Source organism: Cyprinodon tularosa, unplaced genomic scaffold, assembly GCF_016077235.1.
Source record: "Cyprinodon tularosa strain WSP-4 unplaced genomic scaffold, ASM1607723v1 ctg296, whole genome shotgun sequence".
NCBI classification, from domain to species: Eukaryota; Metazoa; Chordata; class Actinopteri; order Cyprinodontiformes; family Cyprinodontidae; genus Cyprinodon; species Cyprinodon tularosa.
The window spans coordinates 711,170-725,000 of NW_024039003.1; the positions used below are offsets into that span (position 1 = coordinate 711,170).

At 40.7% G+C, this 13,831-nt stretch overlaps 1 protein-coding gene across 3 annotated transcripts in view; it reads right to left on the reverse strand.

The window, feature by feature from the left end:
- Window positions 1-13,831, reverse strand: part of LOC119787360 — an 88,445-nt gene that overhangs the window by 40,060 nt on the left and 34,554 nt on the right. For all 3 annotated transcript variants that reach the window (XM_038291181.1, XM_038291182.1, XM_038291183.1), the window contains exon 2: window positions 3,023-3,140. In XM_038291181.1, coding sequence (XP_038147109.1) covers window positions 3,023-3,106 — 84 coding nt within the window. In that variant the 5' untranslated portion in view covers window positions 3,107-3,140. The remainder of the gene's footprint in view (window positions 1-3,022; window positions 3,141-13,831) is intronic.

Sequence of the window (13,831 nt, forward strand, 5' to 3'; positions counted from 1 at the left end):
TGGAGTTAAAGGAATAGTACACCCAAAACATGATTAGCCTTCATTTTCTACTCCCCCCCATGCTGAACAACACTCTGGAGTACTTTTTTGATATCTCAAATGCATCTGGAGATCTGGGAGGCTTCTTGCTGTCTGCTGACATTCAAATAATGGAGGTCTATGGCGCCCGAGGCAGAAAGGTCCATAAAAGTCCACAAAAAACGTGTCAATATTCCTCCATACTGCTCGTCCAATGTATTCCAAGTGTCCTGAGTGGGTAGCATCCAGAATTTACTCGAAACGAAGTCATTTAGAATGTTTTTAGAGCATAAACAGTAGTGTATAGTATTTCCTGAAAGCGCGTTCACGACGCTACGGAAGCCGGCAGACCAAACCAGCGCATTCAGCTCGGCAAAGAACTCATGCTCTTCCTCAACACTGAAGTCCTCAGACATTTTTCTTTCGTTGTTTCTTTCTTTGCACAGGTAAACGGCACATTTCTTCTTCTACGCTTGCATTATCGGCAGAGCAGACGCTGAATGCGCACTTTCATCTGGTTTGGTCTGCCGCGGTTTCCGTAGACTCGTGAACGCGCTTTTAGGAAATCCTATACACTACTGTTTATGCTCTAAAAACATTCTAAATGACTTCGTTTCGAGTAAATTCTGGACGCTACCCACTCAGGACACTTGGAATACATTGGACGAGCAGTATGGAGGAATATTGACACGTTTTTTGTGGACTTTTATGGACCTTTCTGCCTCGGGCGCCATAGACCTCCATTATTTGAATGTCAGCAGACAGCAAGAAGCCTCCCAGATCTCCAGATGCATTTGAGATATCAAAAAAGTACTCCAAAGTGTTGTTCAGCATGGGGGGGAGTAGAAAATGAAGGCTAATCATGTTTTGGGTGTACTATTCCTTTAATTGTGCGAACATTTCAGGTGATGTAACCGGCATGCTTTATATAAGCTTGCTCTGTTATTCTTACTGGTAAATTGGTAAATTTCAATGAAACAATGGCTACATGTTAGGAAAAAAGGTGTTGTCTTATGCAGAAGGTCTGCAATAATGGAAATCAGCATATTTGTCCGACCAGATTCCCTTTTATGAAGTGAAAAAATGCATATTTGCTCTTTTGGCATTGTGCCATAATCACATTTCCTCCTTTCACACTGCCCACTAAAACCTTTGTGGAACAAACATGCTTCAACTTATTCAGTTCAAATGTGCTTCAGTTATAGTCAAGATGTGGATCTATTAAGTCTGAGGGTTCATCCAGAGTTTCAAATGGGCTTTCATGTTGTTTTGAAGTGTTTATTTTGGAAAACGTTTAGCGAGGCTAAATATTTTTCATTTTTTTCTTTGTTTAATCACCTATAATACGATGTAGTGTTAGCGCCAGGCTAGACATTTTCTTTTTCTATTAGGAGAATAAAGTCTTAATATTACAAAAATAAAGTCACAACGAGAATAGTCATAAAATTATGAGAATAAAGTGGAAAATTACAAGAATAAAGTCGTAATATTATAAGGATAAAGTCACAATCAGAATAGTCATAAAATTAAGAGAATAAAGATGTCATTTAAAGAGAATAAGGTCATAAATTACCAGAATGAAGTCGTAACATTACGAGCAAAAAGTCGTAAAATTACGAGAAAAAAGTCGTAACATTAAGAGAAAAAAGTCGTAATATTAAGAGAATAAAGTCCTAAAATAAAGAAAATAAAGTCGTATTTTATAACAACTCTTCCAGGAATCCATTTCTTCCCTAAAATGAGGAATGTGGAGCATCATGGGAAGTTCTACTTTAGCATCGGTTTGACTAATCAGGAAATCTTTTAGCAGCAGCATCAAACTGGGCAGGATGTCAAAGTGGACTCTGGTTGCTGATTGGTGGAGCTGGTCGGCCGTCATCTGCTGGGCGGAGCTCCAAGCTTTCTTTCTGAAACGGGTTGTTGTTTGATGACTTAATTCTCGTAATTTTACGACTTTATTCTCAAAACAAAAATAAAATTAAAAAATTCTCTAGCCTGGCCCTAAAAGTCTTCATACCTATAAATCAGACATGGTGACATTTAAAATAGTGCTTCCACCTAAAAAATATTTCTTTCTGTCTGCCTTTCTATCATAGAAACACAAACAATTGTATTTAGATTTTGGGAGCTGAACTTGCTTTAATTCAAACATGTAATTTCAGGTGGAATTTGCTCCTAAGACCCTCAGATCTTAACATCAGCAGAACTTTCAGCCCTGAAACGTTAAAGAGTGACCGTTGCCCAGACCTGCTGCTCTGGAGGTTCAGTACGCACCAAGTACCTCAGTATTTGACAGAAAATAGAATAAACTGCTGATAAATCCAAAGTCGGATGATTATAACCACTAATCTAAAGAAGCTTTTAGTCATTTATTACGAGGGGTTGGAAAACTGACTTCTTCATGCTTCACTGAAATCTACAAAACAGAGAAAAGGATTTATGATCAAATGGAAAAAAGTAGGTCTCATGGCGTGAAAGGGAGGTTTTTATTATGAGCAATTATCCAAACCAATGCAGTTACATTCTCTAAGATGCTTATTTTTGGCTTGTTGCAAAAAATAGATCAACTGGATGAATATCTGCATCCATGGTTGGGAAAGTGATCTTAAACATCAGAACTGGTTATGGATTCATTAGATTCATTAGAGCAGTGAATAACGTCACGTCAGCGACGTTTCCGCAGGTTAAACCTATAATCAACTGTCATAAATGGTCAGTTATGTTTGTTTAAAAGAAGCAGGTTTAATTGGTCACATGTTGCATGAAAGGTGGTGAAACATTAGTGAGAATGAGGCCAAAAGGCTGATAGATGGAGGCAAGAGCTGATAAGAAATATTTAGTCAAACATTTATACCGTTTTTATATTTAGGACCGATTAATGTCGCTCCAAACTTCTGATCCTGATTCTTGTTTTCCAAAACTCTCTGCTGTTGGTTGTTGTTCTCTCCTCCTGTCCTGGAAGGAGCAACGGTTTAAATCATTAAAAAGTTAAGGGGACATTTACCCGCCTGAGTGGATCCTGGAAAGTGAACCTCGCTCCTTCTGGTGCTGGTTTGTCCCCCATTCCTCTCCTCTTCCTCATTTCCATAAAATGAGATCAGCTCTGGATGAGGGTTGATGGTCTGTTTGGAACAAACAGACAATGAGATTATTGAATGTTAAATGAAGCGTCCGACAGTGTTTTCTTATTAGGCAGATAATGTTCTTCATGGTTTCTGTCTAAAGGGGGGGGTTATTAGCGATGGCTCCCTGCACCGAGGGTTTTAAAAACAAAACAGAAAGATGCAACAGCATAGCAACACATTTTGAAAGAGTTGGATGCGGTTAAGAGTCTTTGCTCAGGCACCCAGAGCGACAGTCTGTGAGAGTGGGGCTCAAACTCACAACCTCTGGATTCCAAGCTCTATGCCCTAACCACTAGGCCACCACTGTTGGTTTGGAGTATAGGCCTCAACTTTTTAACCTCCGATCCGATTGTTTTCCATGTGACACTAACTGCATATAGAGAGGCTCTGACTAGGCAGGGTGAGCAGATCTGTGCAGATTTTTCCACTTCTTTTTTTTTGTTTAACAGTGTCCTGTCTGGCAATGAGGCAATAACAATAATTGTCTTGATGCCAAAAAGCGGCCAACAGATTTTACTTTCACAAGTGGAACAGTACGGCTATCGCCATAGTGTTCCTCTTGATTTATGCATTAAATAGCTTTATAATAATTAATGCAGGGAGTTTTACAGATTAAATGGACAAAGCAATGTAAATAGAACAGGAAAGGAAAAACAAGACAAAGGAAACAAGATGAAAGAAAGAGGAGATAAAAGGGAAACAAAGCTAAAACATCTTCAGTTTGATTCATCACCTGCAAAGAGAGAAGATCTTAGCCTTCAATTTATAAGGAACTTCAAAACGTCTGAATCTGCAGGTCCAAACTGGTCGGATATCAGGGTTTAAGAGGAAGTTATAGGTCTAGCGCCCCTAGTGGCTAAAAGTAACACACTTTAGCTTTAAAGGAAAAGTCCGGTCAGCCAGGAATAATCAATGGATCGTTATTTATACCTAAAACTAATACGTTTGTGGAGATTTAATGAATTTTGCTTTTTTCAGTAAAAGCATGAAAACAATCATTTTCGTCGTGATCACTGAGTCTGGGAGCGGCCATCTTTGCCCAAATATAGTAACCCCTCCCTCCTGCCATCTTCCAGCAGTGACGTCACGGTGCGGTTTTACAGATTATATGGACGCTGCAATGTAAGTAGAACAGAAAAGGAAAAACAGAAAAAAATTTAAAAAGATGAAAGAAAGAGGAGATTAAAGGGAGATAACGGTAAAACGTCTTCAGTCTGCTTCATCACCTGCAAAGAGATGCAGAAAGAACAGCACAACCAACGGACATAGTATAAGAGATACAATAAAGTAACACCTTGATACTATCGCTGAAGTATAAGCAGTATTATGAGAAAAAGCAGAGAGAGCAGAACGTTAGAGATTGAACTAACAGATTCTGCAGAGTGGGAGAATAGAGATAGAATGAAGCAGAATGATGAAAAAGGGGTCCCTATGTCCTCCAGCAGTCTAAGCCTATAGCAGCAGAACTATAGAGATAGCTCAGGATAACCTGAGCCACTCTAACTAGAAGCTTTATCAAAAAGGAAAGTTTTAAGCCATAGCCTTAAAAGTAGACAGGGTGTCTGCCTCACCGACTAAAACTGGTAGTTCTAAAGTGTTTAATGGCACAGATCTGAAAGGTTGTGTAGAGCCTTCAGACACTATGACACTATGTCTTTATTGATAGTTCTCATATAAAAGAGGGAAAAGTGGGAAAGATATGCAGCTATGAAACATCAAACAGCTGTATCTCAGACCAGTTGCCTCCAGATGTGTCAGCTCTCGCTTTATGCCATGCAGCACACCTTCAATGCAGCTTAGTGGAAAAGCATAGAGATAACGTATCACCGTAGTGAATGAGAGTTTGGGTGTGTCTCAAAGTCTCATGGTGGTTCAGTGGTTAGAAAGCAGGACATCTATGTCCTGGAGACTGATGTGAAACAGTCTCTTTGGGCCCATGACCCCAGAATGTGCACTGCTCACTGTTTCAGCCCGCTGCTGCCTGAGGGAGGGGCGAAACGCAGAGGACAAATTTCCCCACTGCTGGACTGCAAAGGGATGTATCCTCTCTGGCTTATTTAATTTTTTTGCTGAAACCAAATGAAAGAAGACCAGGGGCAGAATGGTGAAATGAAAGATTTCAATAAAATACAAAAGTCTCAGGATATGTTTGATTGATTGACTTTATTGATCTCACCGTGGAGAAATTTACTCGTTACATTAGCTGAAATAGTCAAAAAGAGACTAAGGTGTTAAGTTGACAGAAGAATCCAGCTAGGAACAACAAAAACCAAGGAGCTTTATTACTGAGATTCCTCATTACAAGAGGAAGAAATGAGACGGGATCTGACAGAAAACTGCAAGTCTTACAGCAGTGGGAGACACACTAGGAGAAAGGAGAGAAAAATCTAAATTTTTGTTGCCTGGTAGCTCTAACAGTCATTGAAGTGACCCCTAACGGGGAATTTTTAATAAAGCTTGTAGTTAAAAACAGAGTGATGTGCGCTTAGTCGCCTGGTAAGCAGAGATAGGTGGAGGTAAAGCGTTAACAGGCCGATCCGGCGGAGGAGAATTTCAGTCCAATAGATGTTTATCTTTGGCTCTACCTTTGTAATACCTAATCCAAAATACTCAGGTTATCCTGAGCTATCTCTGTAGTTCTGCTGCTATAGGCTTATACTGCTGGAGGACATAGGGACCCCTTTTTCATCGTTCTGCTTCATTCTCTCTCTATTCTCCCACTCTGCAGAATCTGTTAGTTCAATCTCTAACGTTCTGCTCTCTCCGCTTTTTCTCATAGTAGCTTCATCTGGTCTGTTCCTGTTTGGCTGTGACTCCATCCTGGAGAGAAATATCAGCTGTGCTGCTGCCATCAACACCTTTGTTTCTAGATGTTGGAGCTTGGCCTGTTTTCCAGTGTAGTCCTGTTTCTCTGACTGTGACTAACTGGATGTGCTCTCTTCATCCTCTGACATGGGAGCTGGCTCGGAGCTCGTCTGCCTGGCTGTGTGTTTCCTGGACGGGGCCGCCTGTGGAGCTGGTTGACAGTTGCCTTTTGTATCTATGCTTCTTTTTCTATGTCTGCTTCTGTCTCCTTGAACCCCAGTGGGCCTCAGCAGATGGCCGCTCACACTGAGCCTGGTTCTGCTGGAGGTTTCTTCCTGTTCAAAGGGAGTTTTTCCTCTCCACTGTCGCTACAAGCATGCTTAGTGTGAGGGATTGCTGAAGAGTCAATGAGTCGATGCAATCAGCTGGTTTTCCTTAGATAGAAAACTTTGAATCAATCTGACTGGATGATCTGGTGAACTGGAAAGTGACCTGAGATGACGTGATGTGAATTGGAGCTATAGAAATAAACTGAATAGAATTGAAGGGGAGCTAAAAATAGCAAGTAGAAAAAATGACACCTGAAATCTCCTTAATTTGTCCTTGTGGTCAAAGTCCTGTCGAGATTTAAATTTGTTTTCCAAATAATTTTCTTCCAAAGCTGGAAGCCATTTAAACAACTAAGTAAAACAAGCAATTAAACATAAATAATATAAACAACAATAGAACCAACATTAAAATCCAGAACTAATCTCATCCTCAGTCTATCAGAACCTTTAACATCTTTAACACCCCTTCATTCACTGCAGCCTCCGCCCAGTTTGAGTTGGGGATTAATTATGTTCATCTTTTCTTGGAAACCAGCTCAGCACATTGTGCTTCCTGGCTGCACTGGTCCGCTGTCATCTTTATCCTCTGTTGTCTCTTTGGTCTCCCTGTGATTGAAAACAGCTCTAATCTGCTAACCCTGCAAAACCGTCATCCATTTCTTCTGCTGCCACAGCTGACATCCGATCTGTCTCACAACGGTTTCCCTCGGCCGTAATCCACGCAGGACTCCCGACTCCCTCACTCAGATTAATGCATTGCCTTCCTATATGCAGTTTCGGCTTATTCTAGGGTTAGCAATAAACGAAGGATTACTTGATTTATGAGCAGGGTCAGAAGGCCAGGAGACATATGTTTGATCTTCAGAACATTGGAAGATTCCAAATATTGAACATTTATAGATTCACAGAAATATAATTCCACGGTATTAAGAATTAAGTTGATCCACAAAGGCATGTATGGACTCCATATAGACAATAACGCTTCAGCTAAAGGTGCAAATCCCACAGGAAAGCAAATCGGTGCAGATTTGAAATGAAAAGTCTGGTTAGCCAAGAATAATAAAGGGATCATTACCTATACCTAAAACTAAAATGTTGTCTGTGATTTAATTAATTTAGTGTTAATCCGTAAAACAATAAAAATCATTTTCGTTGCGATCACTGAGTCTGGGAGCGGCCATTTTAGCTCAAATCTAGTAGCCCCTCCCTCCTGCCATCTTCCAGCAGTGACGTCACGGTGCGGTAAGCCTAGCGCCATTCTCCCTGCTTTCCAAGCTAAATCAATGGGAACTACTAGACACATCTGCAATCAACAACAATTATTGAAGATTTCCAGAGGACTTCACCATTGAAATTCACCAGAGCTATAGTGAAACTGACAATGCCCACGTGCATGGCAGCTGGATGCTGGAATACATCGGGTAAAAGTGAAAAAAAGAGTTATTCCACCTTTCTGATTCCTGATCCTCCACGGACGGGTTGGTCGTTGGATCGCCAACTTGAAGAGGGAGGATTTGCCATCGAACTTCTGGCCAGAGAAAAAACCCGTAATATGTAGCCAACATTTGGAAGAAGAATGTTTTCAAGATGACTTGGATAATAGCGCGTTGTGACAAACACCAGATACAGCACTGGGACTTGATCAACAGCCGATACCGCACCGTGACGTCACTAACCAGTAGGTGGCAGTAGTGTTCTTTGACAAACATGGATGCCTCCAGTAAAGCACATTCACATGAAAATTACTCTGAATTAAAAACACTGATCATTTATTGAACAGGATGGAATCATTTCAGATTTAAAGAACTTTCAGAAGTTTAGATAACCAACATTTCTACTTAAAGGAATAGTACACCCAAAACATGATTAGCCTTCATTTTCTACTCACCCCCATGCTGAACAACACTCTGGAGTACTTTTTTGATATCTCAAATGCATCTGGAGATCTGGGAGGCTTCTTGCTGTCTGCTGACATTCAAATAATGGAGGTCTATGGCGCCCGAGGCAGAAAGGTCCATAAAAGTCCACAAAAACGTGTCAATATTCCTCCATACTGCTCGTCCAATGTAATCCAAGTGTCCTGAGTGGGTAGCGTCCAGAATTTACTCGAAACGAAGTCATTTAGAATGTTTTTAGAGCATAAACAGTAGTGTATAGGATTTCCTAAAAGCGCGCTCACGAGTCTACGGAAGCCGGCAGACCAAACCAGATGAAAGTGCGCATTCAGCTCGGCAAAGAACTCATTCTCTTCCTCAACACTGAAGTCCTCAGACATTTTTCTTTCGTTGTTTCTTTCTTTGCACAGGTAAACAGCACATTTCTTCTTCTACGCTTGCATTATCGGCAGAGCAGACGCTGAATGCGCACTTTCATCTGGTTTGGTCTGCCGGCTTCCGTAGAATCGTGAACGCGCATGGGGGCGCTATTAGGAAATCCTATACACTACTGTTTATGCTCTAAAAACATTCTAAATGACTTCGTTTCGAGTAAATTCTGGACGCTACCCACTCAGGACACTTGGAATACATTGGACGAGCAGTATGGAGGAATATTGACACGTTTTTGTGGACTTTTATGGACCTTTCTGCCTCGGGTGCCATAGACCTCCATTATTTGAATGTCAGCAGACAGCAAGAAGCCTCCCAGATCTCCAGATGCATTTGAGATATCAAAAAAGTACTCCAGGGTGTTGTTCAGCATGGGGGTGAGTAGAAAATGAAGGCTAATCATGTTTTGGGTGTACTATTCCTTTAATAAGGTAACAAATATGGTAAAAAATCTATACTTTGTTACTTGACTCTTCTGCTCCTGATATAAAAAGTTTGTTTACATTAAAGATGAATAGAGTAAAATTCACAGTGTGAAGAAGCTGGAGTAATTATTCATGCATGCACAGTAACCTCCCTCCTTACAGAAAGAACAGAGTTCGGGATTCGCACCCAAGACCTTCCTGCAGCAGGACAGACAACACAATACTGCTAACTCACACACAGCCCATTTCTAACCTTAGTTTTAACAACATCATTTAGATTTTCTGTTATTTTTCTGGTGTTTATTTAGTTTTTATTTAGTTTTTAGACCTTTTCTTTGTTCCCCGTTAGTCTGCTGGATGTGTAACTGTGTCTCGGCAGGATGGAGACATTATTTTACAGTCTGTCTGGAGTATTATCACCATCTGTGCCTTGGGGGATTTACTGATCAGGACCTTACAAGCTGTTTTCAATAAACACCATCTAACACTTTGAAACTGTGACCCCTTTCCTTCATCATGCAGTGGAACGCTCATGGAGCCTCAGTCAGCAGCTGATGTTGTTTCGCTCTTTGAACACTTGTCCAAAGTCACACAAAAAAAAAAACTACTGAAACATAGAAAAATACTGATACTGCAGAACTGTTCAAACATTTTAACCTTCTGGATAATGTGAACATTTTATGCAGCTGAAAGCTCCAGTGGCCATGCTTCCTAATAGCACAGAAATATGTATTTAGGCTTCTTTGAGTCAGAGGAGTAAAAACATTGAAGCGGTGGATTAGAAAAGAGTAGTAAAAAAATGACAGAAACTAGAGTGATCCTGAATAAACCAGAACCCTCTGATAGTGGACGCTTAGCTTGTTTGGTTTATCTCAGGAGGTAGGAGCTTGTAATAACATCTAGCTCAAAATATCTGTGCTCTAAAGAGGAAGCAGTGGTGTGCACAGACATTTTTGAGGGCAGGTGCTCAGGTTGGAAAAAGGGCGTACACAAGAATTTTTTGCCCTTTATTGGCAGATGTTCCAGTTGTTTCAGAATTTTCTCGATGGGGTGGACTTTCAGCCGGATGGTGCGTGGTTTAGTGTACAGGGGGTAACGAGGGGCGATCAGTTTTAGACGTACAGCGTGAGCAGGTAGATCGCATCAGAGCGTCGGGTCGCACAGTTTGAGAACAAACATTGTGAGCTGTGAACCTTTAAACTCTGTGGTTTCATTGTACAATTTGAGCTGCAACGACTGAAAAACATCTGGTCTGTTCCTGTTTGGCTGTGACTCCATCCTGGAGAGAAATATCAGCTGTGCTGCTGCCATCAACACCTTTGTTTATAGATGTTGGAGCTTGGCCTGTTTTCCAGTGTAGTCCTGTTTCTCTGACTGTGACTAACTGGATGTGCTCTCTTCATCCTCTGACATGGGAGCTGGCTCGGAGCTCGTCTGCCTGGCTGTGTGTTTCCTGGACGGGGCCGCCTGTGGAGCTGGTTGACAGTTGCCTTTTGTATCTATGCTTCTTTTTCTATGTCTGCTTCTGTCTCCTTGAACCCCAGTGGGCCTCAGCAGATGGCCGCTCACACTGAGCCTGGTTCTGCTGGAGGTTTCTTCCTGTTCAAAGGGAGTTTTTCCTCTCCACTGTCGCTACAAGCATGCTTAGTGTGAGGGATTGCTGAAGAGTCAATGAGTCGATGCAATCAGCTGGTTTTCCTTACATAGAAAACTTTGAATCAATCTGACTGGATGATCTGGTGAACTGGAAAGTGACCTGAGATGACATGATGTGAATTGGAGCTATAGAAATAAACTGAATAGAATTGAATTTGATTTAACTGAGGAAGTACATTATTAAACTTTAACACACTATAGTTTAGTACGAAAAACCTAATTTAGGTGTTTTTTACAAAGTAAAGTGGAGGCCTTCCAATCAAGTAAAAAAAAAAAAATCAATCCACTGGACTTTGTTTCCAAGTTTGAAGACGTTTCTCTTCCATCCAGGAAGATTTTTCTATTGAAAATGTCAGAAATAGCGTTTAGTTCCAGGTTTTATCCAGCAGCCCAACAAAGGCTGGTTTTTGTTTTTGAAAACATGCAAATAGAAACGAACGAACAGGTTGACCCCTTTGGAATGGGGGTCGTTTTGGGGAACGAAATGTCTCCAAACATGGAAACAAAGTCCAGTGGATTGTTTTTTTTTTTTACTTTTTAGGAATGACTTTGACCTGGATGACTCAGAAACTTCCCCAGAATAAAGTCGAGGACGACCCGGATGTATAACTGATGGTACGGATTGGGTGGCCACACCCCCACTCTCAGACATGTAACGGGGGAATCTCAGGCAGATTAATACCTTGACCACAAAATAACTTCCTAGTATATATTCCTGTACGTACAGCGATTGCGGGCATATGGTTTATGTTTCAGCTGATGAGAAAAGTTAGGAGAATTCTGAACCTTTTTGCTTCCTGTCAGCTTGTCAGTGGTACTGAGGTAAAAACCAGTTTGCTCTGACAGGTTGTCTCTGGTTTCAGCTAACATTTCTCCCTGACGCCAAGAACTCATCATCAGTTGAAAGGAGAAAAAAAGCTTTAATGCTGACTGAACGAATCAGCATAATATCCACATGCACCAAAATAACTGCCTGGTTTTAAATAATCTGTAGTTTACTGTAAAAAAAAAAAAGCTGTTTCATGGTCTGTGTGAGACCATGGTGTCTGGGAACCGACCAATCACTGCAGAGGATGAAAGGAAGACATGATAATCAGGCATCTGGAAACCATGACAATCAGCGAGGAGGAAGAGCCCAATCAATGAGATGGAACCACTTCAGTTAGTACGCTGAATCATAAAACCAACAGCTAGACAGTCCCGGTTGTTTGTGAACAAAAGCTATTAGTTCCAGTTCAGTAAACCTGAAGGAAACATTATGGAAACGGTGAAGTAGTTTCCTGCTCTTCAATCAGATCTCATCGTTCCTCAATCTACAGATAATACAGAATGAAAGACGTTTTATGGGCCACATCATAGAAGTTTACCTTCTCAGGTTGGTTCCACCGTTAGAGAGACAGAGGTTGATATGATCACAAAGAAACGGGTTTACAGGCGAGTAGGAGAGAATCTACAGGCGAGTAGGAGAGAATCTACAGGCGAGTAGGAGAGAATCTACAGGCGAGTAGGAGAGAATCTACAGGCGAGTAGGAGAGAATCTACAGGCGAGTAGGAGAGAATCTACAGGCGAGTAGGAGAGAATCTACAGGCGAGTAGGAGAGAATCTACAGGCGAGTAGGAGAGAATCTACAGGCGAGTAGGAGAGAATCTACAGGCGCATAAAAAGTCAACTGTGAACGGGCGAGAGGCGGGGTCCACCCTGGACAGACAGGCGAGGTCCACCCTGGACAGACAGGCGGGGTCCACCCTGGACAGACAGGCGGGGTCCACCCTGGACAGACAGGCGGGGTCCACCCTGGACAGACAGGCGGGGTCCACCCTGGACAGACAGGCGGGGTCCACCCTGGACAGACAGGCGGGGTCCACCCTGGACAGGTCGTCAGTCCAACGCAGGGCAACACAGAGACAAACAGGACAAACAACCATTCACTCACACCTAAGGAGAATTTAGAGAAGCCAATTAACCTAACAATCATGTTTTTGGACTGTGGGAGGAAGCTGGAGTACCCGGAGAGAACCCACGCATGCTCAGGTAGAATTTGCAAACTCCATGTAGAAAGACCCCGGGCCGGGAATCAAACCGAGAACCTTGTTGCTGCAAGGCAGCAGTGCTACCCACCCACTGTATTTTAATTAAAACGTCTGAACAATGGTTTTTCATTCACGCTTTCTTTTACAGTAAATCAATAACCATGTCATAATATGGTAATAACATAGCAAGTCTTACTATAGTACTTTGTAAGAGGAAAAACTTTATTTGGTAATTATCCCAAAATTAACCCTATAATGCCAAATGTATCATATTTGATTCATACGGTTTCTAAAATGTTTTTCATCTGACACCTTTTGCATAATTTAATGGTAAAAACTTTGCTCAAAATCCTATTGTACACAATCAGATATACCTGATAACAGCCAGTAGAAGACTACACAAAAAATAATCTTGACTTAGTAATAAATTATTAATATAAAAAATGTAATTCTGTTTTTTCTTTGTACATATTTTGTTAAAAGGTCAAATAAGGACTTCAAACCATAAAAAAGTAATTTTCTGTTTTGTTTTATTCTTGGATCGGGCTTTAAAGTGTTAAGATATATATATATATGTGTGTATCTGTGTATGTATGTATGTATGTATGTATGTATGTATATATATATATATATACACATACAGGTACACTGAAAAAAGTGTAACATGTGTTAGCAATGGATGCTAACTGCTACTGCTTGACGAGGTTAACGTCAATTTATACCACCTGGATTTACACCATTTAAGGCTATAATAAGGATAAATAAATACATTTAAAGTAATCCAGGTGTTTTATTTTTAAAGAGTTAGTAAGATGGGAAATGGAAATTATTTCTGAAGTAAAGTTAAAATGAAATATGAAAATTATAATTTGGTTATATTTAAATTATTTAACTGGTGTTTATGCAAACATTAATTCATGTTTATTTAGTTAAAAATCTGTACATTAGTTTGGTTCATCAACTGAAATGTTCAGAAAATCATTTGGAACGGGACAAAGATTTAAATCTGGGTCAAGTGCAGAATTATTGTTTACATCAACATAACATAATCAGGTCAGAACAAGTGAATAAATTCAGATTCTGTTAAGTCCAATATTTCAGATGTGATATCTGGA